The sequence below is a fragment of the Rhinolophus hipposideros genome, assembly GCF_964194185.1.
Source record: "Rhinolophus hipposideros genome assembly, chromosome: 4".
NCBI lineage: Eukaryota > Metazoa > Chordata > Mammalia > Chiroptera > Rhinolophidae > Rhinolophus > Rhinolophus hipposideros.
Genome location: NC_138050.1, coordinates 48,830,113 through 48,856,078, shown reverse-complemented (window position 1 = coordinate 48,856,078; position 25,966 = coordinate 48,830,113). Strand labels below are relative to the sequence as shown.

Sequence of the window (25,966 nt, the reverse complement as noted above, 5' to 3'; positions counted from 1 at the left end):
CTGGTTAAATGTATGCATCAGCCCTTAGCTTAGGAGGGCCAAAGGAAGCAGACTCTTTAACTTTTCACGAATTCGTAGATAACTGTTTTCCACAAATCCCTCTTTCGCCCTGTGTAGATGAAGAGCTCCATCCCACCATATGGGGAAAGAGTGGATTGGAAGCGGCACCAGACTGAAGGGGCTGTGGTCTCCAAGTTGGGGCGTCAGTTTTCCCGCCTGTCACGCGAGGGGGTGCTTAGGTAACCTTAAGGGCCCCTACCTCTCCCGCAGCCTGGATTTGTGGCTGCGTGACCCACACAACCAGGTGTGAGGTTCTTTAGAGCTGAACACGGGTACAGACTGCGTTGCCGATTGAGGGGGTGTGTGAGGGTTGGGAATGGGGGGTGGGAGGTTCCGGGTGCAGAGACCTCGTTCCACTCTCTTCAAAGAGAATCGAAAGGAAACTGATTACTTCATCTTGGACACGTTTTCTATCTATAATTGGTAAATATGCAAATGAAAGGCCCACATGGTCTGAAAGGGGCAAATCAAGCTCTAAGACAGCGACAGGGGAGCCCGGCTCTTCCCCGGGGAGCCCTGGCACGGCGCGCGCCCCTCCGCGGGCCGCCTCGGCGGGAGGGCAGGCGAGGCTCGGCCCCGCGCGTGGCCGCAGGGCAGCGCCGCCGCCCGGGGTCAACCCCCCCCCCCCCCCCCCCGGCCACGCGGGCCGGGCCTCAGCGCCCCGCGATGCTGTCGTTTCCGCCGTCGCTTCCGCCGCCGCCCCCAGGCGTGCCGGTCCGCAGGGTCGCCTCGGCGTGGGGCCCGCCGCCCGCCGCAGCCTCCGGTCGCCCCCCGGCGCGGCGGGGCCACGCGCCGCAGGATCGTCTGCGGCGCCCCAGCGGCTCCGGGTAGCGCGGCGGCTTCGTCACCCGGGACCCGACGGCGCGGGGCCCGCGCATCTGGCGGCCGCGGCGGCACTGCAGTGGAGGAAGCCCGCCGGCCCGCCGCCGAGCGCTCGCGATGCAGCAGCGCGGGCGCCCCGCGCCCCGAGCCTCGTGGGGCCGGCGCGGCGCCCGGAGCGCGAGCTGCACCCGCGCCCCCCTGCGCTGACTGCGGGGGTCCGCCTCCTCCCGGCCGCTCGCCGCAGTACGGGCTGCCTCCCCGCCCCCCCCGCCCCCGCCGCCCGCGCCGCCGCCGCCGCCGCAGGGGAGGGAGGGAGGGAGGGAGGGGCGCAGGAGGGAGGCGGCGGGCCGAGCCCAGAGCCGGTCCCCGGCGCCGGCGAGTGCGCTGCGGCCGCGGCGGAGGCGCCACCCGGGGGCCGCAGGGCAGCCCTGCGCGGGGCTCGCAGCCGCCTCCCGCGCCGACCCGGCCGCAGCCTTCCCGCGGCGCGGAAAGGAGCGCCCCACTCCGCGGAGCACAGACTCCTTTTTTCCTTCCCGGGAGGCTGTCGCCACCTGGATTGCCGAGTGTTCGGGGTCCGGGAGGCGGGGACCGGAGCACCGTGACCCACCATGGCTCAAGCGGCCAAACAGCTGAAGAAAATCAAAGACATCGAGGCGCAGGCCCTCCAGGAGCAGAAGGAGAAGGAGGAATCCAACAGGAAGCGGAGGAACCGCTCCCGTGATCGAAAGAAGAAGGTAAGAGGGGGTTGGCGGCGACAGACCCGCGCAGAGGCGCCCTGGAGGTAGCTGCCGGGGGCGATGCGCGGCAGACCCGGGAGCGGGGGGGGCGCGGGCCCGGGCGCCCGCGGACCTGCTGCCGCCGAGAGCGGAGGGCGCGGGGCGGAAGGAGAGGAGGGCAGAGGAAGAGGCTCGGGGGAGGCGGGGAGGAGGACAGGGCAGGAGGCTGGGAGGGCAGAGCGGGCGGCCGGAGGCGGAGGGCTCCCGGCAGCCAGCCCGCCTGCGCCCGCGGACACCGTTCAGCACCCTGGACAGACGCCGGCAGGCCCCGGCTGGTCGGGAGGAACTTTTCCCGCTTCCCGGCGGCGGGCGCGGGGTGGGCTGCTCCGCTCCTCTCGCCGCCTCTCTTGCTTTCCAAGGAAGCACCGGGCTTCCGAGGCGGCTTTGCCCGGCGCCTCCCGCGGTGACCCAGTCCTTGGCGCGGAGAGCATCGCTCCCAGGTCTCTAAAGGAGTGGAGCTCCCGCCCTTCCCGAACCCTTCTCGAGCCCAGGAAGCGCCTTTCGTAACCCTCTGGGTCGGCAGCAGAAAGGCATGACCTCAGGGCATTTGGCAACGTCTTCCGTTCGGGTCACTCAAGATGAGCGACTGATGGCCAAGCGGAAGTTCCTTTGGAAGCCAGACACGGGTGCTGTCCAGCCCGGCCTAAGGGCCTGGTCGGAGAATAGGTCTGCCTTTTCGTGGAAGAGTGTGGAGACAAGCTATTCCCCCCACAATGACCCAGACACTTTAGGGCAAATGTTGCTATGCTCAGCACTTCCATTTTGGGTCTGGGGTCTTCCTACCCCTGACTCAAAGCACCTATAATGAGGAACACCTTTGCTTGTGATGGGAGGGGGCAGTTAACTGAGCAAAGGGCTCCAGCTAAGAGGTGTTTTAGAGCACCCTTCCCCCCTCCCCCCACCACCATGGAGGATGCCAGGAGTAGGAGGGTGCAGTTTTGGGACTTGAAGATAGGGAAAGCTTCAGGAAAGCCATTTTAACCTGAAGAAGTCTAAGTGGAGCATGGCCTGCAAGCCTCCTTGCCAGGGAATGGGGCCCCTCAGGGCCCCTTAGTTGAGAAGGAAACAGTTTTTTTCTTGAAATTGCCTCACTCTGAGAAAGAAGTTTGGAGCCTGTGGTTGACAGCAGAGTGTGGGAAACAGGCTGCCTGCGGGTTCCACTCCACTTACCAGTGGGTAAGGAGGACCAGCATCCCACCTTTTCCTAAAGGTGACACACAGGGACAGCGAGGTTCTCTGTAACTGATGTAACCAACACTCCAGGCTTTCCTACACCCCTTCCTTCAAAAGACAGCTTGTCTTCCCTCAAGGGATTGCCATCTTATGTGTAACTAGTAGTTTCACAAAAACACCACCCCTCTAGCAGGACCAAAAAAGAGGCCTTCCCCAAACCGGTGGTGAATCAGAGTTTGGGTTGGTGCCACTTACAGAGAGAATCTCATCAAGTCCTGCTGCTAGGGTCTGAAATACCAGAGCCCATCCTGTGAGTCAGGCAGGGGAACGTCTGGTTATATGTGACGGTGTTCACCCACTTTCTTGGCATGAATGTAAACTTTTATTAGGAAGGCGTCCTCTCGATTTCAGTTTCTGCCTATTGCTTTAGGAGCCAAGCCGATCTTCTCTCCCAAACTGCTCACTCTATGTTTTTATCCCACTTTTTGCTCTTGAGCTTCTTCCTGGATGCTCCTGATACCATAAATCATTTTTTTGAGCAATAGTCAAAGGAATACTCTCTCTTCTTTTCTTCTTTGATTTCCTTTCATTCTGTGACACTCTCTTCAATGTAACTCCAAATCCTGACTACACGTAACACACGCATATAAAAGTGCAATTTCAATATTCTTTTTACTCCTTTGGTCTTAACGTTTACATTATTAGTCAACTTTATTTCCATTTTCTGTGCTAGATGATAATATATTCCCCTCCCCCTGACTTGTGTTATGTCGTTTTACTAGCTGGTCACAGCATACTGCGTCAATAGCATTCAAAAATCTTCCATACAGATTTTCATTATTTTATGCAGTATCCTGGGTGCTATGATTGATACGACAATAATAAGGAAAGCTTAATTCAAAGTGACAGCGATGATATAAATTCCTAGAGCTGAATTTTTGGGTAAGGGGTAGGTATTTTACAGGGTAAGGTTATGGGGGGGGTCCTTCATTTGTATTTCATGATTGTGAGGTTTGTTAGACATTGGCATGGCCTTGAAAGCCATCTCATTGAATAGGGTTAAAATTTATAGCAAAATACAGAATCATAGGTAGGTAGAAGACCCTAAAGAGAAAAGGTGAGGGAGGCAGGAAAATGCAGAGAGGATATTTAGAGCAGGCAGGAGAAGCTCATATAGGTCCTGGTTAAGCAGATGGCTGGGGGGCTAAATATAAGGTGAAGTCTAAGACCCATTTTTCACAAATGAAGTAACGTTTAAAGACAGTGTATTAAAACCCAGCAGCTGAGGACTTTACATTTGGTCACTACAGACTGTGGGAGTGCTGTGGAACCATCCTGACATCAGCAGGAAGAAAGAACTTCATACACGCAAATAAACAGTTTGTTCCAGTGAATCGGAAACTCATGTGAATGTGTGGCTGAGCCAAGGGCATTCTGAATTTACTAAAAGGAAAGATGTTTGTCCCCCGGGTAACCTAACTGACTGAGCCGAACCGCATTCCTCCCCGTTTGTAGAAATAATCACGGTTGTAACTTCAGTGGCGGTTGCAGTTTTACAGTTGATGATACAGTGTGGGAAGGCGCTTGCTGAGGGGTGCTGTGCGACGGGGGAGGGAGGCTCATGTTGTGACGCACTGACTGTCACAGATAGAAACCACCTCGACACAGGGAATTGAGCGAAAACTCTGGAGCTCCCAAAATGCCTGCATTCTTCTAGGGCTCCATTCAGTTTTCTGTTTGTGTAGCACACATCCTGGTCCGATGCTTGCTGGTAGAGCTGCAGCTTTTCAAAAAAGAATAAAATCCAGTATTTATGACATTTACTGATAAGTCCCCTTGCTTCTGAAGGTTTGGATGGAAATAAATAAATTGCAAAGCGTATATAAAGCAGATAGTTGTATTCAAACGACAGTTTTCTAGGGTGAGGAAGCCTTGGGCGTGAGACTGCCAGTGTTTTTTATGTTTACCCAGAGCTTGAATATAGAAAAGGACAGGGAGGTAGGAGAGAAAGTGAGGCTAAGGATGAATGGGAGGAAGGGGGCAGAATTAAAGAAAGGAGGAGAGGATGAAGAGGTGAGGGAGACAGAGCGGGAAGGAAAGGGGCTGGCGTCTCAGCCTTACTTTAAGGGTAACACTAAGCCTGCAGTAACTAAGTACTCCGGGATGGCATGTACCGAGCTCTCTCCTTGTCCCTCATTTTGTCCGGCTACTTCATCTTCCGATGCTGATGAAGGAAAAGTTCATGTCCTATTCATAGCTGTTTACCCAATGCCTAGCTGAGTACCTGACAAACAATGGGCATGCGATAAAGAAATGTGTATGGGATGAGTGGTTGAATGAGTAGATCCATGTATTTGTCTCTGCTTGCCTAGGTGTTCTCTTGGACAAAGGCATGTGTTCGGTGAACAATACACTCTTTGATTGGCTGTCTTTTGGGGGCATCTGAAGAAAGCCTGATAATTTCTTCTTTTCTAATCATTTACGAAGTAATTGAAAATCGTAGGCAGGCAGTGGAACCATTGTTTTTATTTTTTTTTTTGGTGCAGTGAATTCTACCACTGAGCATATAGTTAGTTCCTTGCAGGGTCTCTGCTGCACTAAATGTCAAGTGGTTTTAGCCGTTTGGAACAACAGCAGCGTTTGCACAGGGGCCCAAGGAGCCAAGCAGAGGAGGGCACAGAAAGAAAAAAACAAGCCCAGGAGTGGAAAGCAGCCATCACCACTCTGCTGTGCAGGCCGTCTGTGCAGTTCTCCCAGAAGAGCCCTCAGCCTTCCTCACACAGCTGGCCTGGGCCCTGCGTCTGGACTGCGGAGATGTTTTCTGTTGATCCAGTGATTGGAGCACAGGGCTGATTTTGGGGTACCTGCATGAGACTGGAGTGGTCCAGCCAGGGCTTATCATCAGGATGGTCAATGGAGGGTGAGGGTGGGAAAAGGATGAGGGTGGGATGAAGAGAAGAAAATTAAGCAGGAGGGTCATATGGGCCTATGTCATTCATTTGTAAAGGGCCTTGAATTTTCACTTCTGCTCTTATCTCCAAATGAGTTTATACACTTAATCTGAGATAACTGACAGGATAGAAAGAGAACGAGGTTCATCACATATCTTTAAACGTAGGTCCTGTTCTTTAAACCTATGTCCTGTTGCTAACCACATCACTAGTATATGTTGCAATATGAACTGATATTTGTATATAAAGTCTCTGTTTGGCTTTTGAATAGTATATGCTGCATTGTATGTTAATTATTAAACATGTTAATTTATTAGTTGCAAACCTTTAAAACACAGCACAACTTTGGTAACCCTACTTTGGCATCTCTTCTTCCGTTATTACCTAGGGAGCCTCAGAAAATGGAAGTGGCCCAGTCCCTCTCCAGCTCTGGGAGGTGCTGGCAGTAGCTGAAGACAGGGGAACTTTCCCAGCCTGCCCTATGTCCATTTTCCAGCCTAGTGCTTCCCTCCATGCTGCAGAGGCAGTGGTGGTGGGGGCTGTTCCCAGGGTGCTTCCATCACCACCCCCCCCAACTATCTGCTAGACCAGAGGAGCAGGTTTTTGTGGGCAGAGAAGATGTTATACCCTCAGTTACGTCCAGACCTATATAGTTTGCACATCATTTGCTTCCCACAGCCACAGTTCAAAATAGGCGTGGCAGAGCCTGAAGCAAGTGACCTCCCTGTGAAGGGGACCTCGAGCCAGCCTCCAGGCCCTCTCTGTTCTCTTGCTCACCCCGTCAAACTGCTGGCTCACCAGTACGGCCTATCTCCTCTCAATATGGCAATGCTGCTTTTTTTTTAAACCTGTCTAAGGCCTCCTTCCCCCTTCTTCTAATAAACATGAGCAAGCATTGGTAAGTGGATACTGTGTGCCAGGCACTTTCCATGTATGTTAACTCATTCCCATGCTTTGTCCCCATTATGCCTTTGTATGGCTGATCTATCATTCATTTCTTCCTCCTTCCACGTCAAAGTCCATCACTCTCTTCTTCAGGAAACCCATTGTGAATGTCTCCTCTTCACCTCCACCCCCAGCACTCTTTCTCTACTCTGCTTTATGTCAGCCTGGCCTTCGTTCTGTGCATGTGTGAGACTCATTCTTGTTTTATCCCTTCTACCAGATTATAAGCTCCCTGACACCAAGGCCTGAGTCTTTGTATATAACCACTCAGTAAATATTTATGGCTCGAATTGATTCAGAAGCTACATTTAACTGTGATTCAGACTTTTTTTCTTAGTCTTTCTATTTGATTTTGCAAGAGTTGGCCCTATAGAATTGGAAGCAAATATTGTTTTCCTCTGAATTATTTTGAGCAAACCAAAGTCTGTTGTCATCAATGTTTGGTTTTTTGGAAAAAGTCAAATAAGCTTTGCTTGGCTCCATATCTCCGTTTTTGATTCTCAAAAAGCAGCTCAAAAGTCTACCTCTTACAGAGTATTACGCTAGGAGTCATGCCTGGGTTCCAGTTTCAGCTCTTGCATTTATCAGCTACATGTGTGTGAGTAGGTCTCTGAATTTCTGAGTCTCACTTTGCCCATCTGTAAAATAGGGATGAGAATCAAAAGAGGGTGTGCTTTGTAAAATTTAAAACTCCCATATATTTAAGAGGTTATAGTGAACAACATGATTGTCTTGTCAGTTAACTTATTCTTTCTAATAAATGCAACGCCAAAGCTCATGCCAGCCTTCCAGTGGTGGCGTGACATTTTGATGCTTGCCTGGGTAGGCCAGCATATTATTAATGCGGTGCTAGGAAATGAGAAGGGGATACTTTAAATCATCTCTTCATTTCATTTTCAGGAAAGGAATGAATTTTCTATTTTGATAAGATTTATTATTCCAGATTTAGTTATCTACATGGATCCAGTTTATAACTTTGAGACGGGCTTTACCAAAATTCTGCCTGGCAATTGGAGCTGTATTTCACAATGGGAACATAAAAGTGGTTCCTACATTTTCTGAGAATCCCGTCATTAGGAGAGCCATGGCTGATATATCCAGGGTGTGAAATATCGCAGATAATGGGACACATGGTGTCATGGGCAGACCAGACTCCTCCAGGGAGACTCTGTGCATCTTGGGAGTGCAAGCATAACACATCCTTAAGAAAGGAGAAATTGTGTTATGGACACTTAAAGCAAAGAAGATATAATGGCCAGCCAATTTTTTTAAAAAACACTTTTTTTTTCTTATTTGTTTCCAACGTGACTGGGTGCTTCCCCTGAAAGAAAAATTCCCCATGTTTTTGCTGAGGTGCTGATACATTTTCAGTTTCAGTTACCACATTTTTATTCACGTCAGAGCATCACTGACAATGTTAGCTGCAAAGCGACCTTTCTTGTTTATCAAAGGTAGAGTCTGTATTTATTGAGAGCCTCATGCCTTACAGGCATTACCTCACTGGACCCTCCAAACAAGGGCAAAGCCGTAGCTCAAACCCAGATCCACCTGGCTTCAAAGCTTATCCACATGCTTCTGCACTAAGCTGCTTTCTTAGGTATTTGTTGCCCTCTCAGGAGAGTCAAGGCTATGCTAGGCACTGAAAGCGGAGGTGGACTGATGATATTTTTCTTGCCTTCATGTGAAGGACTTGCAAACTAGTGGGAAAGCTGCCAGAGGAAGAAGTAACCCAAGGCAGAGAGTGGAGGCAGGTGATTTGGGCGCAGGACAGAAGTGCTGGTGTCCGGATTCCAGATGCAACCGGGCTGTCCAAAGGCTCCTCCGGACGTCTCAGGAGCAGCCCGAGTGATGGTGAAGACCCTGACCAGGCACCTGGGTAAAGACACGAGGCCAGATAAAAGAGTGGTTGAAAACTGAGTCCTAGGGGTTACCTGCTCTGTTCACAAAATGGTTATTTCCCCCTTTATTTTCTCTTTTGGAGATTTCTCTACCGATGACACAGTCAGCATCTTTCATATAATTGTTTAATACTGTGCTTACATTACACACAAAGATACTGACAAACAGCGTTTGTGCTATTGTCATCTATACTTGCTCTGATCTGGAACTTTTACTTAGTACACAGACCTCTGGACCTCTGAGCTCCTGGGCCTTTACATGATGTGCTTGCCAGGAACCGGACTTGGGGTTCAGTGCGTTAGGGACATGTAGGAGTAAAAGATGAGCACGACGCAACTCTTGCCCCAAGTTCCCGTGTCCATTCCTGGGATCCCTATGGTCTCATTTCCTGCCCCTAAGAAGTGAAGTGGGATAAGGAATGCCCACAAAGAGGAGTGCAGTCAGGGAGAAAACAGGCACAGGAGATTAGAAGGCACAGAATATCATTAAAGTAGAATTGGGAGAGATGGGGAGGGAGTGAGAGGAAGCTGTGGGGAGAGACTCCCAGAGAGCAGTTTCCAGGCTCTCCGCCTCACGTGGAAAGGTGCTGGCTCGGTTATTAAATGGCCATCAGCCGTAATCAGATGGCCATCCGCTGTGGCTGGGTGGCCATCAGCTGTTACTGGTTAGCCATTAGCCACTAATATAACTGCCGCGGCTACGCTAAGGGGTTGGTTGGTTGGTTGGCTGAGGAGCAGACGGCAGATTGTGGGTAGCAAGTGTGGATGGTGGATTGCAGATCGTGTGGATCCTACTTCCTGTAGGATGCTTCGCCAGCAAAACTAGGGTGCAGGAAGACCCCCCCTGTTGGGGTCCTGGTGTATGTTTGCTTTTGTGTCTCGACCAGCCGCCAGCGAGAATATAGTGGTATGACTCCCGAATCTATGGCTCTGTTGGTGTTCCTTTTTGGCTTCACCATATCCTGCGTTCTTATGTGGGGAGCGCGACCAGAGTTCCCACATGACAAAGCATTATAGGAAAAGGGAAGGAGGCACTTAATTATGGACTGGCCAGAGTTATGACCCCTAAACCCAATTCTGAAATTGAAGGGACAGCCCAAATACTCAAGGTGAGACTGCAGGAAGAGGGAAGGGAGAGATGGCCCAGTAGCCCCTCAGCTTTGCTAGTATCAGAACCACCTGGGGGGAGAGAGCTTGTTACATGCAGACCTGCTGCACCTCTCACTGCAGAATCTGATGCTGGGGTAGGTGGGGCCAGGCCTCTCAGGTGAAGCTTGCACAGAGCTCATTGGAAAGCCTTTGTGCTAGCAGACTGACAGGAACAAGTTGATGGAATGTGGCAGAACTAAGGGAGAATCAAACCAGGAGATGAAGGAAAGAGGTAAAGGAGGAGAGGATTTGTATTCACTTATTATTTATTCTGTATCCAACTCCCGAAAGGAGGAGGGCAAGTAAAAAGTTGACTTGAGCACTGTGGCCAGTCATATGGGGGAAGAAAGCCCGGCCAGCGCCCTGGATTGGGCCTGGGGAGGGGAGGGACCTGAGCAGGCTTCCCTAGTGGAGGCTGGGTCTTCATGGACTGCTAGGGGTCAGCCTGGTGGATGAGGTCTAGAGGAGGAAGTGGACTGGGAACTGTGGGCCCAAGAGCAGGAGCAAAGAAAGCAGAGTGAAGGAGGACAGGATGAGGCTGGAGAAGGAGCTGAGACAGGCCCGGCTCTGAGGGGCTCCGGGTAGAAGCCTGAAAAGTTACTTTGCTTTCAGTGCAGAAATGGGGGTGTGGGGTGGGGTAATTGGTGAACTGGGCATCTAGAATACAGAGGGATAGGCTGGGTGACTGATGGGGATGGAGAGCATGTGACAAACTGGAGATATTTGGGTGGTTGAAAACTTGGTCTTCGTGAGTAATAAAGTGGGTACAAGGAGGTAGTCATGGGCGATGCTATGTTTCATTTTGACATATGTAACATACTTGCCTCTGTGTGTGTGTGTGTGATTAAATGTCTACAGGACCTCATTTCTGACTTGGTGTTAGGGTAGTTAGTTGGTGGTGCTTTTCATTGAGCTAGGAAAGAGGAGGGGGAACAGGTTAGGAAGACAATGATGAGTCCTTTCTCAGTAATATATTGTTAGGTAGCTTCCTGAGCCTCTCAGTTGATAGAGGGAGAGAACTGTTCTTAAGTATCGGGGAATCTGTCAGGCTTGTGGTTCGAAGGAGAGGCAGTCAGCTCAAGTCTGAGCTCTCCTGGACTGCTAATCTTCTGAGTGATTGCTTTCAATAGAGTACTAGCATGTGCTAGAGCAGTTAGGGCCTTGCGGGACTAAGGAATCTGACTTGTGGATGCCCCTGCTGGCAGGGAAAGCGGGCCCCTCGGGCCAGAGGTGGGCTGTAGGGAGCCAGGACTAACCTGCTCAAACAAATGACTTGGGCACCGTCAGCCATATGGTGAAATGCTACGCAATCGTTAAACAAGGTGCTTAAAAGAATATGTTTTAAAGAATATGCGTCTAATAAAAGAGTAGGAATATGCTTAGCTGTAACGTCATTTAAAAAATGTAATATAATTTACAAAAAAGACAGAGAATGTCAACGAGGGTAGCCAGGTCCTTCTCTGCCTGTGTGTCTTCTGGACATGAAAGCTGGAAGTTATAGATGACATCATATCCCCAATTAAGAATTCCAAGGTGATGTGGAATAGAGCCAAATAGGTAACAGAACGTACTGGCTCAAAGTGGAGCTGGAGTGTGGTCTGAAAAGTCTGGGTTTTGGCATGTGAAGCCGTCCATTGTAAACCAACTTGAAAATGTGTGTGTGTTGGGTCTAATACTCCACTCTGCCGCCAGACTGATCTTCCAAAAATGCAAATCAGATCTTGATACTCCCTCCTTTAGATCCTTCTTCAGTGGCTTCCTAATTGCCTTTAGAATAAAGTCCAGGCTCCTTACTCTGGCTTCCTAGCTACCCCACCCCCATCTAGTCCATAGCCGCCTTTCCCATCCCTTTCTTTCCTACGTGCTGCACTCAGCTGTATTCTGAACTAGTACCTTGGATATGTGTTCTTTCTCTGCCTTTAGATCTTCCTGTCTGCTGAATCTTTCGCTTCAAACACTACCGCTGACTCCTCTGTCAGAATTGAGTTTAAACGTTGCCTCCCAAGTCCTAGATGAGGTTAAGCTACCCTGCCCCATATTATTCTGATATGCTTGTGGGCAAGGTGACCAGAAAATTAAAAGGACTTTAGTGTGTGACAGGAGGTCATCTTTGATTGTGATGGTGAAGCTGCCATGAAGGGATGTGGGCTTTGGAATTTGATGGAGTCAAATTGTGCTGGGTTGGTGTCCTGGCTCAGATGTGACTAGCTGGGTGACTATGGGCAAGTTGCTCCGTTACTCTCCCTGAGTCTCTGTTTTGAGCCATTTGTAAGGTGGGGAGAAAAATATCTACTGTACAACCACACAGGGTTGTTGGAAGGATTGAGTGAGTTAATACGTGTAAAACACCTGGCCTCAGTTCCCACTCAAATCCGTCTCCTACCCTGGAGCAACCAATAAAATCAAGACACAGGCTGTGGACATGGGGGAAGGGGAAGGACGACAGAGAGAAACACATGTTTGCACCCAGAGCCCTGAATGGATAAATAAAGAGTTTTAAAAATGTGACCACTGGAGGTTTCCTCTTTAACCCTAAATAAGATTTAAAAGGTGAAAGTCTGGGCCCACTTAGCTAAATTCTCACCTTGTGTATAATTCAAACACAGTGAATTCCTTTCCAGAGATGGCTGTGAAGGTTATATCCCAAGGTTGAGCGTACTCACTTAGTATTGCTGCCAATTTCTTAAATGAATTAGGAAAGACTGGAGAAATGTGAACCTGATCTAAAACTCCAATTAAAATGAAGAATCGAAAACAGCCCAAGTCAGAAAAGTTTCAATGTCTGAAATGTCTGTAGAGTTGTATTGAATTTATGAAGATGTTACCGTGTTTCCCCAAAAATAAGACCTACCCAGACCATCAGCTCTAGTGTGTCCTTTGGAGCAAAAATTAATACAAGACTTGGTCTTATTTTAACGTAAGACTGCATGTAATATAATATAATATAATATAATATAATATAATATAATATAATATAATACTGGGTCTTATATTAATTTTTGTTCCAAAAGATGCATTAGAGCTGATTGTCTGGCTAGGTCTTATTTTCGGGGAAACACGGTAGATTCTCCTTTGGCGTAGATATTTGGCAAATTCATTTTAATGCCGTTTGAAAGAGCTGCTTTGGTCTCTGCCATTCTGGAAACAAAAATGCTGCCCTGCTGATCTTAGGTTATATCTTGCTTGGGAATGCCTTGGGCGGGCCAGGCGTGCAGTGGATTCAGTGCGAGAGTCTTCTCTGCTTTAGGACAGCTGCAGCACACAATGGAAGGGCCGGTGCCTGTCCACTGACATTGAGCAGTGTCTTAAGAGCCATGATATATGGTAGAGTTCTTGAGCAGCTGGGGTTCACTATCTGCTTTAGGTAGAGTAAACCCTAGTCAGTTTGTCTTTCTTTTAACGTTGTCTTCTAGCTTGTCACATGTTTCATAGCCTTTGGACCTCATTCTTTTTTTTTTAAATTTTTTAATTTTTTAATTTTTTTTTAATTTATTAGTTTCAGGTGTACAAGACAAGGTAATACTTAAACGTCCATCATTTACATCCCTCACACTGTGAACCCACCTCCCCCCATCCACTATCCCTCCGACCTCACACCCAGCCATCACATTATATATATAAAATTATAGTTGGCATTCATTAATGTTTAGCTTCTGGTGTACAATGCCATGATCAGGCATCCACAGTATCTCTGAGGTGTGGACCTCTTTCTTGAGCAGATCTGCCTTTGAAGGACATCTGGACTGGTTGAATTTGAGTACTTTAACCCACATGTCAATATCGTACACCCCCCGCCCCCCCCACACACAATAGGACTGAAACGAGGCAGATGGAAAAGATATTCTTTATGATTCTGTACCAAAGTAAAAGCTATACCATCTTTAGATTCTTCAGGAAGCGCTTTGATGGATCTTCCCATGAATTCACTTTCTCCACCCGCTTGCACCTCCACTGCTTTTGTCCAAGCAGCATTCCTGCAGTAACCTCTTCTAGTCTTACTCTCCAATCCAGTCTTTATCTTGCAGCAAGAGTCCTGTTTTTCTCAAATAGTATGATAGGTGTCACTTCCCTTCATAAGATCTTTCAGTTAGCTCGCATTGCCTTTAGGATGAAGTGAAACCCTTTCCCACGGCGTCTGAGGCTGTCCAGGATCTGCCTATGCCTGCGTCTTACCCCTTCGCCCCACAGCCCCCACCTGGCTCCAGTTTGTGGTGCTCTGCTGCTCCTGCGCCTTCACATGCTCTCTGGAACTTGGTCTAATCCCTACTCATCCCTGAAGGCCCAGCTTCATCTTTTCCAAGAAGCTCTCCTGAGTCTGGGTCAAGGGTACCTGACCTGAAAGGAGGCTGGTTAGATTGTGTCCATTTGGACACTGTGTGTGGACCCAGGGAGTTTCTCAGGTCTTTTAACGCTAATGGCACTTTCAAATAAGTCCTAGGACAACACAGGATTATGGACCCAGGCAGGAAATGAAACCAGTGTATCACCTTGCGTTTCTCAGTTAACAGAGCCTGTCTATGGACTGGATTGTGGGAGCCTCTCCTTCCCATGCCACCCTTCAGATTTGCAGGTGTTAACTACATGTGGTTATGAATGAAAAGAACAGACCTTGGGGTTGAGAGAGCAGGGTTCAGTTCTAGTCCTCTTCACTCTCTTGTGTAGCTTTGGACACTTCTCTGAGCCTCAGTTTCCCTATCTCTAAATTAAGGGGATTGGTTTAGAGGGCTTTGAAGCCTCTCCTGGAGGTACTCATAATTCTGTGATTATGTGACTTTACAAGGCTGCAGGGCAGAATGGTTCCCAGGTGCCGGCTAGCTTACCCTGGCCTGCGGCGGGCCAGAAGGGAAATGTGGATACAGCGGGCTGTCCTGTGTGGTGGTCCAGCTCTAATGGGGACCAGACCGCGAGGCACAGGATGTTAGCAGAAGTGTGAAAGGTCACCTAGAATAGGGTCCAGGTGCAGCTCACTGATACGTATCCCAGCCAGCGTATTATTTCCACAGCTCTGACACTACTGTAGGTCGATTAAGGAGAGGAGGGGCGTGCTGATAAAGTGGGGGGGCCACGCGGGCTGTTGGAAGGTCGCCATGCGCAAGGTTAGCAGCTCTGGTCCTTGGGGTGTGTGTTTTTGGAGAGCCTGTGTAATCACGTGCCCTTGTGACTCCATAAACCTCTGCTGAGGCCAGTAAGGCCCCTTCTACCTCTGTAACAAAGAGTAACCTCTGAGAGGTCAGAGTACCTGATGCAGGTGAACTGAGTGGATGCAGGAGACAGAGCGCATTCTATTTTCAGTGCAAGGTGTCTGGGTCTGTCACACGCAGAGTTGCTTTCAAGGTCATGGGCAAAGCAGGCCTCCTCCCGTGGAGCTTGGAGAAGCACAGGAGGCTGACTCCAGCAGGGGGAGGGGCTCAAGCAGCCCTCTCTTGCATTTTCCTGGAAAGCAGACCCAGGCAAACCCACAGCCCAAAGATCAGGTAATGTCTTATGGGATATATGATGTGGTTTGTCAAACAAGCCTGGCTTTTTAGCGACTTGTCTTTTAGACATGAATTGCACATTTTGGGAGAATCCCAGCTTCATCACTTATTGAGTTTTCAAGGAGTCATTGTTTTCAGGAGAGATCAGTACCCCAATTCAGCCCCAACTGAAATGCTTTTCTGATTCCAGTCTCTGCCCCACTGGCCCTCCCTTTCTCCGTGGAATACAGTATTCACTGGCTTTAATGAAAGCCCGAGGCGCTAAAAACCTGTCACATTTTCTCCAGTGGCTGCTCTGCTGGGGCTGGGGAGGGGAAGAAGAGAACTGTCCCAGGAAGGGGACAGCCAGGTCCAGGCCGTTGTTGAGCTAGAACCCTCTCCAGTGGTCATATCTCCTGGAAGACGAGCCCCTGGGTATTCAGGCCTCAGAGAACCCTGGGACTGTCTCTCTCTCTCAAGTCCTGGTGTTTTATAATAAGCAGGTTAGAGCAGATGTAGGGTGTAGGAATTGAAATTCATGTTGTTTTCTGTTTCTCTCATCTATCAACTACTTACCCAGCGACCGGCAGGAACACAGCAAGGCCCAGTCATGGGTGGCTGGCTGATGAAGGAGAGAAGAGAAAGCAAGGGACTTCTCTGACCCTCACACAACTCGCTGGAGCCCTCTTAGCCTGAGGGGTTGGGAGAACAGCCCATTTGACAGGTGAGGACCTTGGAGAGCTCAGGAAGGTTAAGTAGCTTGCCTATGGTCACACATCTGATCAGAGCCAGAGCTGGGGTTCACACCAGCTGCCTGATTTGAAAACCTTCACCTTAATGCCTCTAGGGCTATTGTGAAGATTAAAATCAAATAGATAAAGTGCCTAAATGGGGAGAGATGAGGGGCAAAAAATAAAAAGCATTTTAAAAATAGTTAATGTAGCCTAGAGCTGGATGAGAACTCTACATATCAGTTCCCTTGACTTTGTAAGATAAAATACCATACCCACTTGGGGAGAGAAGGCATGCATTCCTATTAGAAGAATGACCACTATAGATATGGATCTAAAGATACGGATGGACATACAGATAGACAGAGAGACAGATACAGATATGCATACGAGGCTGTTCATGGCCACTGCCTTAGAATGGGAACATTAGAAACTAAGGATGGTCCAGACTCTGCCCCTAGGAAGTGGCTGGGTGACCTTGGAAAATCACTTCACCTCTCTGTGCCTCTGTGTTCTCACCTGTCACATGGAGAGCCTGGCTAGCTGACATAGCATCTTGGAGGGGACCTTTGAGATTCCCTACGCCATTCCCTTCATGGGGAAACTGTAGTCCAGAGAACGGAAATGACTTGTCCAGACCATGCAGCTGTTTTTAGTGGCCAGGCAAATACTAGAAGCAGGTCTCCAGGCTTGGTTTTTCTGTGCCTGGTAAGAAATTCCAGCCCTTACAGGCTATGATTCTTTGAGCACTACATGGTGAGAAGGACACGGAGAAGGGAAGGGACTTTGGTTCTTTTGTTCCATGTGGAAACAGCCCCACCAAGTAAAGGTGAAGAGTGTGCAAAAATCGGATGTGGCCTCCGCGCCGAGGGTGGAGGGGCCAAATGATTTGGGAGCCTCAGGGCGCCTATGCCAGGGAGAAGGCTGTCAGGGAGCTCGATTTGGGCCTAGAAGCTGGAGCCCTCTCTGGGCCTGGTGGAGGGAAATGTGTCCTGGACAGATTATTCCCATCTGGTCCTCATCTCACTCTCCTAATTAGTGCTCTTTGGTGTCACGTGCAGCTTCAGGCATGTTCAGAGGCTGATGGGCTGCCAGCCATGGCCTGGTGTTGGTACTTAGTTTGCTCTTTGCATCTCTGGATTTTGGGGCATATTCATTAAGTACAAGCTGCCCATTCTACAGATAGGAACTGAGGGTTGGGGCAGGGGCCTCCCAAAGGCTCATGGCTGAACTGGGTCTGAACCTGAGATTTCTGACTACTGTTTGGATGCAAGGTCTGGTTGCCCCTTGGGTTACAGAGTCTGTGTGCCTACTATTTTATTGGGCTTTTTGGGGAAAGAGGGAATAAGAAAAGCTCCTTTGTAGGTACAGTGAACTCTTCATACTGGCTTAAGCCTGTCTTTTCAGTTTTGTCTTCTTCCCTCCTCTCCTTCTCTTCATCTCTTCAATATGTTCTGAGCCATTTCCTACATGCTGCCATACTCACTCCCCATGCCTTTTATCTACTGGCAGCGCTAGACACAAAGTCTGAAACCTCTCTCTCTCTGCCCTTGGCTACCGAGTAAACGCCTATTCATTTTTCAAATCCAGAAAAAAAAATCACCTCTTCTGGGAAGTCTTCCATGATTTCATTAAGCAGAAATAAGTGCTCCCTCTTTTGTGTTCCGTTAGCACTGCTAATCTCACTATCACAACACTCACTGTTTATTTAAGTGAGAGGTGGGCAAATTTTTTACTGTAAAAGGCCATATGGTAACTGTTTTTTAGTCTCTGTTGCAAGTATTCAACTCTGCCGTTGTGACACAAAAGCACCATAGACACACAAATGAATGAGCATGGCTGTGTTCCAATAAAGCTTTATTTATGGACACTGAAAGTTGAGTTTCATTTCATTTTCACAGGTTACGAAATGTTAATCTTTGTTTCCTGCAACCACTTAAAAATGTGAAACTCATTCTTAGCTTGTGGGCTATACAAAAACATGCAGCAAGCTGGATCTGGCCTTTGGGTACAGTTTGCCAACCCCTGGGTTAAACGTTTGTTCTCCTTGTTAGACCTTGCACAGAGGCTGGACCTTGGTCATCTCTGCATCTCTAAGAACCTGTTGGTTGAATGAATGAAGCTGGCAATTTACATTAAACACATCCACAGAGAATAACGATCACTAACTTCTTAAACAGCCCTTTGAGGGAGGGACACAGGAGAGGCATGAACACTCCGATTTCACAGACAGGAAGATTGAGGCTGTAGGTCTGGTGCCCTGTTAGAACCTCGGGGCCTCTGACTCCCAGTCCAGCAGGGGATTTGCTGTGTGTTTGGTCCTGGAGGGTTGCTGCGTCCTCCTCAGTCTCTGGGGAAGCTCTGAGGAGCTGGGCCAGCAGGAAGGCTCTGCTGCTGGATGCAGTAGAAGCCATCTAGGAGCACATCTTTCAGCTATGAAAACAGAAATAGTCTGGTGCCTGCCTGGGTCAAAAGGCTTGTGTCAGAATGGTTTGGTTTCCTTCCTGCATCCCTGGCATTGCACTCCTCGAATGAGAGGCAGTGTTCTGTTGAGGGGGAATTGTTACACATAGCTAAAATTAGATGTTTTGTTTGAATTATGTTAATTTGACTTAATTGCTGGGGAATGTCAATGTTCTCCAGCAATCCCAGAGCTCTGTGGTCTGGGTGAGTAATAGTAATCCCTTATATTTCTGTCGGGCCTCCCATTCCCTGGCACTTGCACCTGCATTATCTCATTTTCTCTGTCACAATACACTCAGGAGGGCAGCAGCCCAGAGGCGTGATCCCTGTTTCCTGGATGAGGGATCCGAGGCCCGGATGGTGATGTTACATTCCTCAGGTCGCACAGGTCTGATTTCTAGGTGGCCTCCATTCCACTACTGCTGTAGTTTAAAACCTTTGTCCCCCCACCTTCCCCCCTTTTTTTTGAGCTGTAGGCAAGTCTGGCTTCATTTGCAGGCAGCTGCACGGGATCCTGCCCTTAGAAGGGTCCTGAGCTTGCTTTCATGTTCTGCTATGGCCATTTTGAAATAATGCATCTTTTATTTTTTCAACAAGGGACTTCGCATTTTCGTTTTGCACTGGGCCATGCAAATTATGTAGCCAGTCGTGGCCATCAGATTGTCTTCATGGGTTAGCACTTGTATCTTTCTATCCAGTTAACCTTGGATGTAATTTGATCTTGGCTATGCAGCTGGGATGTCCAGAAGAGCTTCTTTTTATAAACAACTTTCCTCAAACCTGTCTAAAGGCAAGATTCCGTCATGGCTTCTGGTGAGAAGACCTGCAGGTCAGCCTCCAGCTCCTCTTCCGCCAAGGGCACAGATATGCCGTCCTGTCTCTCCGGGACCCTGCTCCCGGTCCCAGCCTGGAGGTCACTGGTCAGGAGAGGTGTGTGTGCTTCTACAGCTCAGGTGTCAGTTTTCTGACCTCTGCTGTGCCTGGCCTTGGGACTCCATAACATATCTTTGTTTTTCTAAAAAAATTGGACACAGAAATGATTTTGATTTGCTAAGTTTTAAATACAAGTCTTTACATTAAATCACATTTAGTTTTACGTTGATCAAATGGCCTTTATTGAAAAGAAAGTATTCCATGAAACCCGTCTGAACCTCTGGTGGATAGTTCCTATAACCATGAGATAACTATGCAAATATACTTGGAAAAGTTAAAAGTGGTACAGAAATGGGAGGATTTCCATTACCGACACATCTGCTGTCTTGGTTTCTTAATAAAATCGATCAATACGATGAGGATCAGATTAGGGGATTTTAGAGGTTTCTTTTTGCACCTTTAGCGTTCAGGTTGGAAGTCAGACCTGTTAGTGGTGTTAAAGGAAAGTGGTGTTGGGCAGACCTCTGCTCAGATCTGAGCTATACGTACTAGGTGCTGATTTAGCCCATCTGAACCTCAGTTTTTCTACCTATAACATAGGTCATCAGCCCCTCCTTGACCTCTCCTTGTGGCTGGAGGTTGAAAGGAAATACTAAGTGTGTGTGCTTCCCTCTGCCCCATTTCTCCATCGTGTTCAGTGTTACTCCTTTTCCGGGAGGACGGTGGCCCTGAGCGGCAGGGCACTATCCCTCGTCACGGATGGGGTAGGCAGCTGGAGGTGAGGGCACATCCCCGCAGGGCTGCAGCACCTCAGAGCTAAGTGCTGTTTGTGCAGGGTGGTGACGCCGGCCGACCTGCAGTGGCTGGGAACCTTGCACTTACAGGTGGGATTGGTCTTCTCTGAGCATCTGCAGACACGCGGAGGAGCTCAGTGGGGGCTGCCACTCGCAGTCTGCAGAAAAGGAGGAGGGCTTCTCCATCTGGGCAGCAAGCATCAGGTGAGGGTGACGGCCCAAGCAGACGCTCAAGGTCCTGGGGCGAGGCGTGGGAGCCAGAGTGTTTGTGCTCATGCCCAGGCATGCGCAGGCCCAAGGGGAAGCCTTGGATGTAGCTGAGTATCGAAAGCCAAACAGGTGTCTTTGGGCCTCCCTTCTCACACCCTGCAGCCTTCTGGCCCTGGGCCTTGCAACATTAGATCATGTGAAAACATAGCAAAAAGAACATGGAAAGATGTTTCTGTCCCTCTGAGAGAAAGGGCCTCCCCCGTGAACCGGTCGTAGAGGGCATCCGTCAGACGCCCTGCAGCGTCTTTGCCTTCCTGCATGTGCCGTGCTACCCTGCGCGCTTAGTTAGGAAGAGAGGCCGGTGGATGGACATTTATTCAATCAGCAGTTGTTGAACACCTGAAATAATGGACAAAGTGAACTAGACGTTGGAAGTGTCTACCTACTATGTGTGCAGATGGGTTTCACTATGGAGCTTTGGCACTGAAGCTTGGTAGCCTGTTGGAAAGAGTCGGAGTTTTGGACTTGGATGGATTTGGAGTCAAACTAGGCTCCACCTGGCCACGTCACTTGTAGCTTTTCTTTTCTTACCTTGTCAGTTCTCCGGTATTAGTGTTTAGGTCATGCATCTAACTTGTGGTGTGGAGAGGCCAGTGGTTGCTCTCTCCAGGACTTCTGGACACCCAGAGCTGAGGAGTTTGTCTTCATCCATTCTGACTCATGCTCTGCATCACTTACCTCCCTCCTCTCTGCCCCAGATTCTTCAGTGTAGGCCTATTGCTGCCAGCCTCTGAGCTGGGACCTGACTGCTGGACCGGTTATGGCTGACACTGTGTGCCAATGGGCTGCAGAGCCCCAGCTTCTGGGCTACCAGGGCCTGGACAAGCGGGTAGAAGGGCTTGGGGTTAAGGATAGGGGAGAAGAGCAGCAGGAAGAGGGGAACCTTGTCATCCCCATGTCCCTTCCAGCCCAGCTCTGTGCCTTTTGAGGCTCCATAAATGGACTGAAGGAGTGTCCTGAGGGTCTGCCAGGGATGGAAAATGCCTCCTTTCTGAACCACCTAGTACTGCTACTTCCTGTCCTGAGAGTCTGGCAGCTGGGAGGAAGCATTTTGTCTCCTAGTTAGACATCCATGGTTACATGCAAATGCCTGGAGGAATTGCCCCAGGGAGGGTCAGTCATACTGGAGAAATGGGAAGTTTAAAAGCAAGAAGTTGTGACAATGAAGGAGAAGCAGAGTGAAATGAGAAGGACAGAGCTCAGGAAGTAAAATTCTCAGTTGTAAGTTTTTTTTGGTCAGTGCTAAAGAGTGGGCATCTATGACGGAGCCGTCAAGGGCCTTCTTATCATAGACCAGTCAGCGGGTGATGAAGGCATTTGTTGTCACCTTCTTGTTAGCACACCTTGCCTGGAGATAAAGGGAATGGCAGAGAGAACTGTCCTGTACCTCATGTCCCTGCTGTGGTACATGAGAGAGATGCATATTTACCCAACAGCACAATAGGCCGGCTGGAGGGCCTGGAGGGCACAGGACCCAGGTGTGCCACAAAGGTGAGCAGGTAAACTTTAGGAAACTACTCCTTTGCTAAACAATTTTTACCTTAACCCATCATTTTCCTGGGCCCACTACCTTTCAAAATTAAATTTAATGTAGTAGACATGAATTTTAATGGATATGAAAACAAGAAATAAAGGCATTTCCAAGATCCTGCTGGTCCTGGCTACTTGGCAGTGGGCCTTTCTCTGAAGGCAGCCGTAAGATGCTCTATTTCTGCAATAGCTGCAGTCAGATAAGGGTGCCCCTAGAAAATTCAGGGTGCAATTTCCATGCCTCACCTACCCCAGAATGCAGCTGTCCTTCCCCGTACCTGTGGGATGTCCAAAATCTGGGCTGTTTCAAGGCCCCACCCCTCCCTGTTGTGTGTCCAACGGTGTTTTAGTACTGAAAGCCCATATGTATTTGTGTGTGTAGGGGGAGCTTAGCTAGATCTGTTGATTCCTACAGTAACATGTCCTGCTAAGGTCTGAGGTAGAGACATTGTCACTGCTATACTCGTGGCCTGGTTTCTTTTAAAGATCTGAGGCTCTCAAGGAAGGATGTCCAGGGCCTCAGACGTCTTTTACTGCCTAGCTCTGAAGCAGGCAAGGCACAAGACTCTGTTCCAGAGCTGTCCAATCCGGTAGTAGCTCTTCCCACCCCTAGAAATACCTGGGCCTGACATTTGCCGGTTTATAAAGGGCTCTGGTCTGCTCTCGTAATTTAATCCTCAAAGGGGCATTGTGATTCCAGTTTGGGTTTTGGAGTAGGGCTAGCTTGGATATAAATCCCAGCTCCATTACTTGTAACCATGAGCCAATTAACCTCTTTAAGCCTCAGTTTTTTATCTGCAAAATGGGGATGAGACTAATAATACCTCTCTTGTGAAAGGTTATTGAGAGGATTAAATGAAATCATGAATGTAATGTGTCTGGTTCATGGTAAGTGCTCAGAGTGTAACTTATGGACATTGATATTATCTTAATTTTACAAATGGGGAAATTGGGGCCTGGAGAGAGAAGCTATCTCAAAGAGAGAGTGGCACTGTCGGGCTGTGATGGATCAAATATGACTTTAAAAGTCGTTTTTCTGAGAGGCACTCAAAACATGGTTAGAGATAATGATATTAAATGAAACTTTGAGGCAATGGGGAAAAAATTTAGTCACTTGTTTCTTCACAGACTAAATCAATCAAATCTTTTAAATAGAATAGTAATTTTTTTTTTTTTCTAAAGAAAGTGAACTCTAACGGAGAGAGAGAGAGCACTCAGGGAGAATGAGCAGTCGCAGAAAACAAAACCCTTTTCACATTGATGGCGTCAGGCTTTCATCCTCTGTAGTGTGCTCGTGTGTGAGATTTTTCTTCAGTGGAAAAGGTTTGAGACTTTAATATTGTGTTTCCATGAGCCATGTTACTGGTGGTTCTGCCCCAAACAGCTCTGCCTTTGTCACCAGAGAGGTTGGGCTTACGAGTCCCTCACAATTGGGGGTGAATCATGGCAGGGGAGGTGCTTTGAGAGTTGGGGAATCTCAGGGTTTGCAGTAGGAAACCGAGGTGGAAGGGAGACCCTGGCCAGTCTCATAAAGATCATTCCAGGGGAACACCTGGGCAAACCTCTCATCTTTCAAGGCTTTATTAAACCTTTCTGCAAGTATGTCACATTTAAAAAAAACAACACAAAAAATCTTAAGTTCCCTTTATAACCCAGGCTGAGGATTATAAAACGTGTGCCCCCACCCCACTCGGCACACACCCCGGGTGCACTGATCATTCATCCACTGCTGGGTGTACCCCACATGGTTTTCAGGTCTGTGGCCCTTTGCTCTCCCTCTCACCTTCACCTGGAATGACCCTCCAGAAATATGGCTTATTAGTAGGGAAAAGCTGGGGGTTTGGGAATTAGAACTACATGAGAATGCTGGCTTCAAATCAGCACATGGCATGTAGCTGCTATTGCACTTCTTCAGCCCCCAGTTTCTTTTTCTCCAAAATGGGGGAACGAGCAGCCCTGGAGGAGTCAATGGGATAACGTGCGCAGAGGGTTTGGTCCAGTGCGGGACATGGAGTGGCAAATGAAAATGGGGCAGAGGCAGGCTGGGCAGGTGGAGGATGGATGTTAGGGCGATGTCTGGGCTCATGAGGCCAGGCCTCTCCGCTGAGGCCATCTTGACTGATGTGTTCAAGCTTTGTTTGGGGGCGTTGAAGCCTCTAGGGGGTCAGCGTCTTCCCTCGGCACCACTGTGAGCCGTTTTAGTCAGAGTCATTTTGCAGCATCATTTTGGAGGAAGTAGTTGGTATGACTGAGACGACGAATAGCTTAGGCAACGCTAGGCTCATCTGTTTCTAAAATATTAAAAACGCTCTGAAGTAAGACTGAGCAAGTGATGACAGCAGCTTATAAATAATAAACCTATTGGGTTGCCGAGGCCCTGTCGCCTGGAGTGTGGCTCTCTCTCCCGGACTCTCCCCCTTCCCCACCCCAGGGGCTGCTCCTTCCAAGCTCAAACCCACGGGAGGGGCTTCCGGGGCTGCTTTCACTGGGCTTTCTAAGATCCATGGATCCACAGCCAGCACAGTCCCTGCCCTCTGCTCCATGGCTCTTTGGAACCTCACAGATTTTAAACAAATGTTTTCTCTCAGGATCTTAGATGCATGGTGTATTAGCTTTGTGGGGCTTCCATAACAAAGTACCACAAACTCGGTGGCTTAAGCAACAGAAATTTATTGTCTCGAAGTACTGGAGGCAAAAAGTCCAAGGTCAAGGTGTTGGCAGGGTTGGTTCCTTCTGAGGGCTGTGAGGGAGAATGTGTCCCAGGCCATTCTCCTGGCTTCTGGGGTTTGCTGGCAATCTTTGGCGTTCCCTGACTTATAGATGTATCACCCTGATCTCTGCCTTCATGTTCACATGGCTTCTCTGTGTGCTGCTGTCTCCATGTCTGTATTTCCCCTTTGAACAAGGACACCAGTCATTACGTTAGAGCCCACCCTAAGGACCTCATTTTAACTCGATTACCTCTGTGAAGACCCTATTGCCAAATATGGTCACATTCCAGGTACTGGGGGTTAGGACTTCAGTGTATCTTTTTGTAGTGTGGGCAACACACGTCAACCTAGCTTCTGGTGGTTTGCTGGACAGTGTCACCCTGAAACCCTTGTCTGTCCTTGGAGAGGAGCCCGGGCTCTGGAATCTCAGACTCTCAGAGCTGGTAGGGGCCCCCGCTCATTTTCTAATGAGGAAACTGAAGCTCTGACAGAGTGGACCCTGTGTCAGAGTGCCAGCTGCCTGAATCCCAGGCCAGTCGGCTTGCTGCCACACTCTACCTCCCCTGCTGGAACTGTTAGGTGTGACTGCATGTGTTTCTATGACCAGAAGGAAGGGAAGGGAAAGGGGGAAGGCAACACTTCATGTGTGCCAGATAGTCACATCTCATTTAATTTTTATGCTGCATATGACCATCCCCCTTTTTTTCCTTTTTTTTTTTATTGTGGTAAAATACACATAACATAAAATTTACCATCTGAACCATTTATTTTTTATTGTATTTTTTTATTGGGGAATATTGGGGAACAGTGTATTTTGTCAAGACCCATCAGCTCCAAGTCAAGTCGTTTTCAATCTAGTTGTGGAGGGCACAGCTCACTGGCCCATGTGGGAATTGAACCGGTGACCTGGGTGTTATAAGCACTGTGCTCTAACCAACTAAGCCAACTGGACACCCTGAACCATTTTTAAGTGTACAGTTCAGTTATATTCAATACATTTGCATTGTGCAACCATCACCATCATCCGTCCTCAGAATTCTTTTTATTTTGTAGAACGGAAACTCTATACTTATTAAACAATTACTCCCCATTTTTATTCCCCCCCAGCTCCTGGCAACCACCATTCTGCTTTCTGTCTCTATGACTTTGACTACTCTAGGTACTTCATATAACAGGAATCATACAGTATTTGTCTTTTTGTGATTGGCTTATTTTGCTCAGCATAAATAATATCCTCAGAGTTCATCCATATTGTAACATATGTCAGAGTTTTATTTCTTTTCAAGACTAATGTTTCATTGTATGTATATATAACATCTTGCTTATCAATGGATCCTTGGGTTGTGTCCACATGTTAGCTATTG

The 25,966-nt window shown here is 48.6% G+C and overlaps 1 protein-coding gene across 3 annotated transcripts in view; it reads left to right on the top strand.

The window, feature by feature from the left end:
• Positions 1-1,360: 1,360 nt before the first annotated feature.
• Positions 1,361-25,966, top strand: part of ANK1 (ankyrin 1) — a 199,004-nt gene continuing 174,398 nt past the window's right edge. For 2 of the 3 annotated variants that reach the window (XM_081047066.1, XM_081047064.1), the window contains exon 1: positions 1,361-1,616. In XM_081047066.1, coding sequence (XP_080903192.1) covers positions 1,491-1,616 — 126 coding nt within the window. In that variant the 5' untranslated portion in view covers positions 1,361-1,490. The remainder of the gene's footprint in view (positions 1,617-25,966) is intronic. The other variant, XM_081047067.1, reaches the window with a different exon arrangement.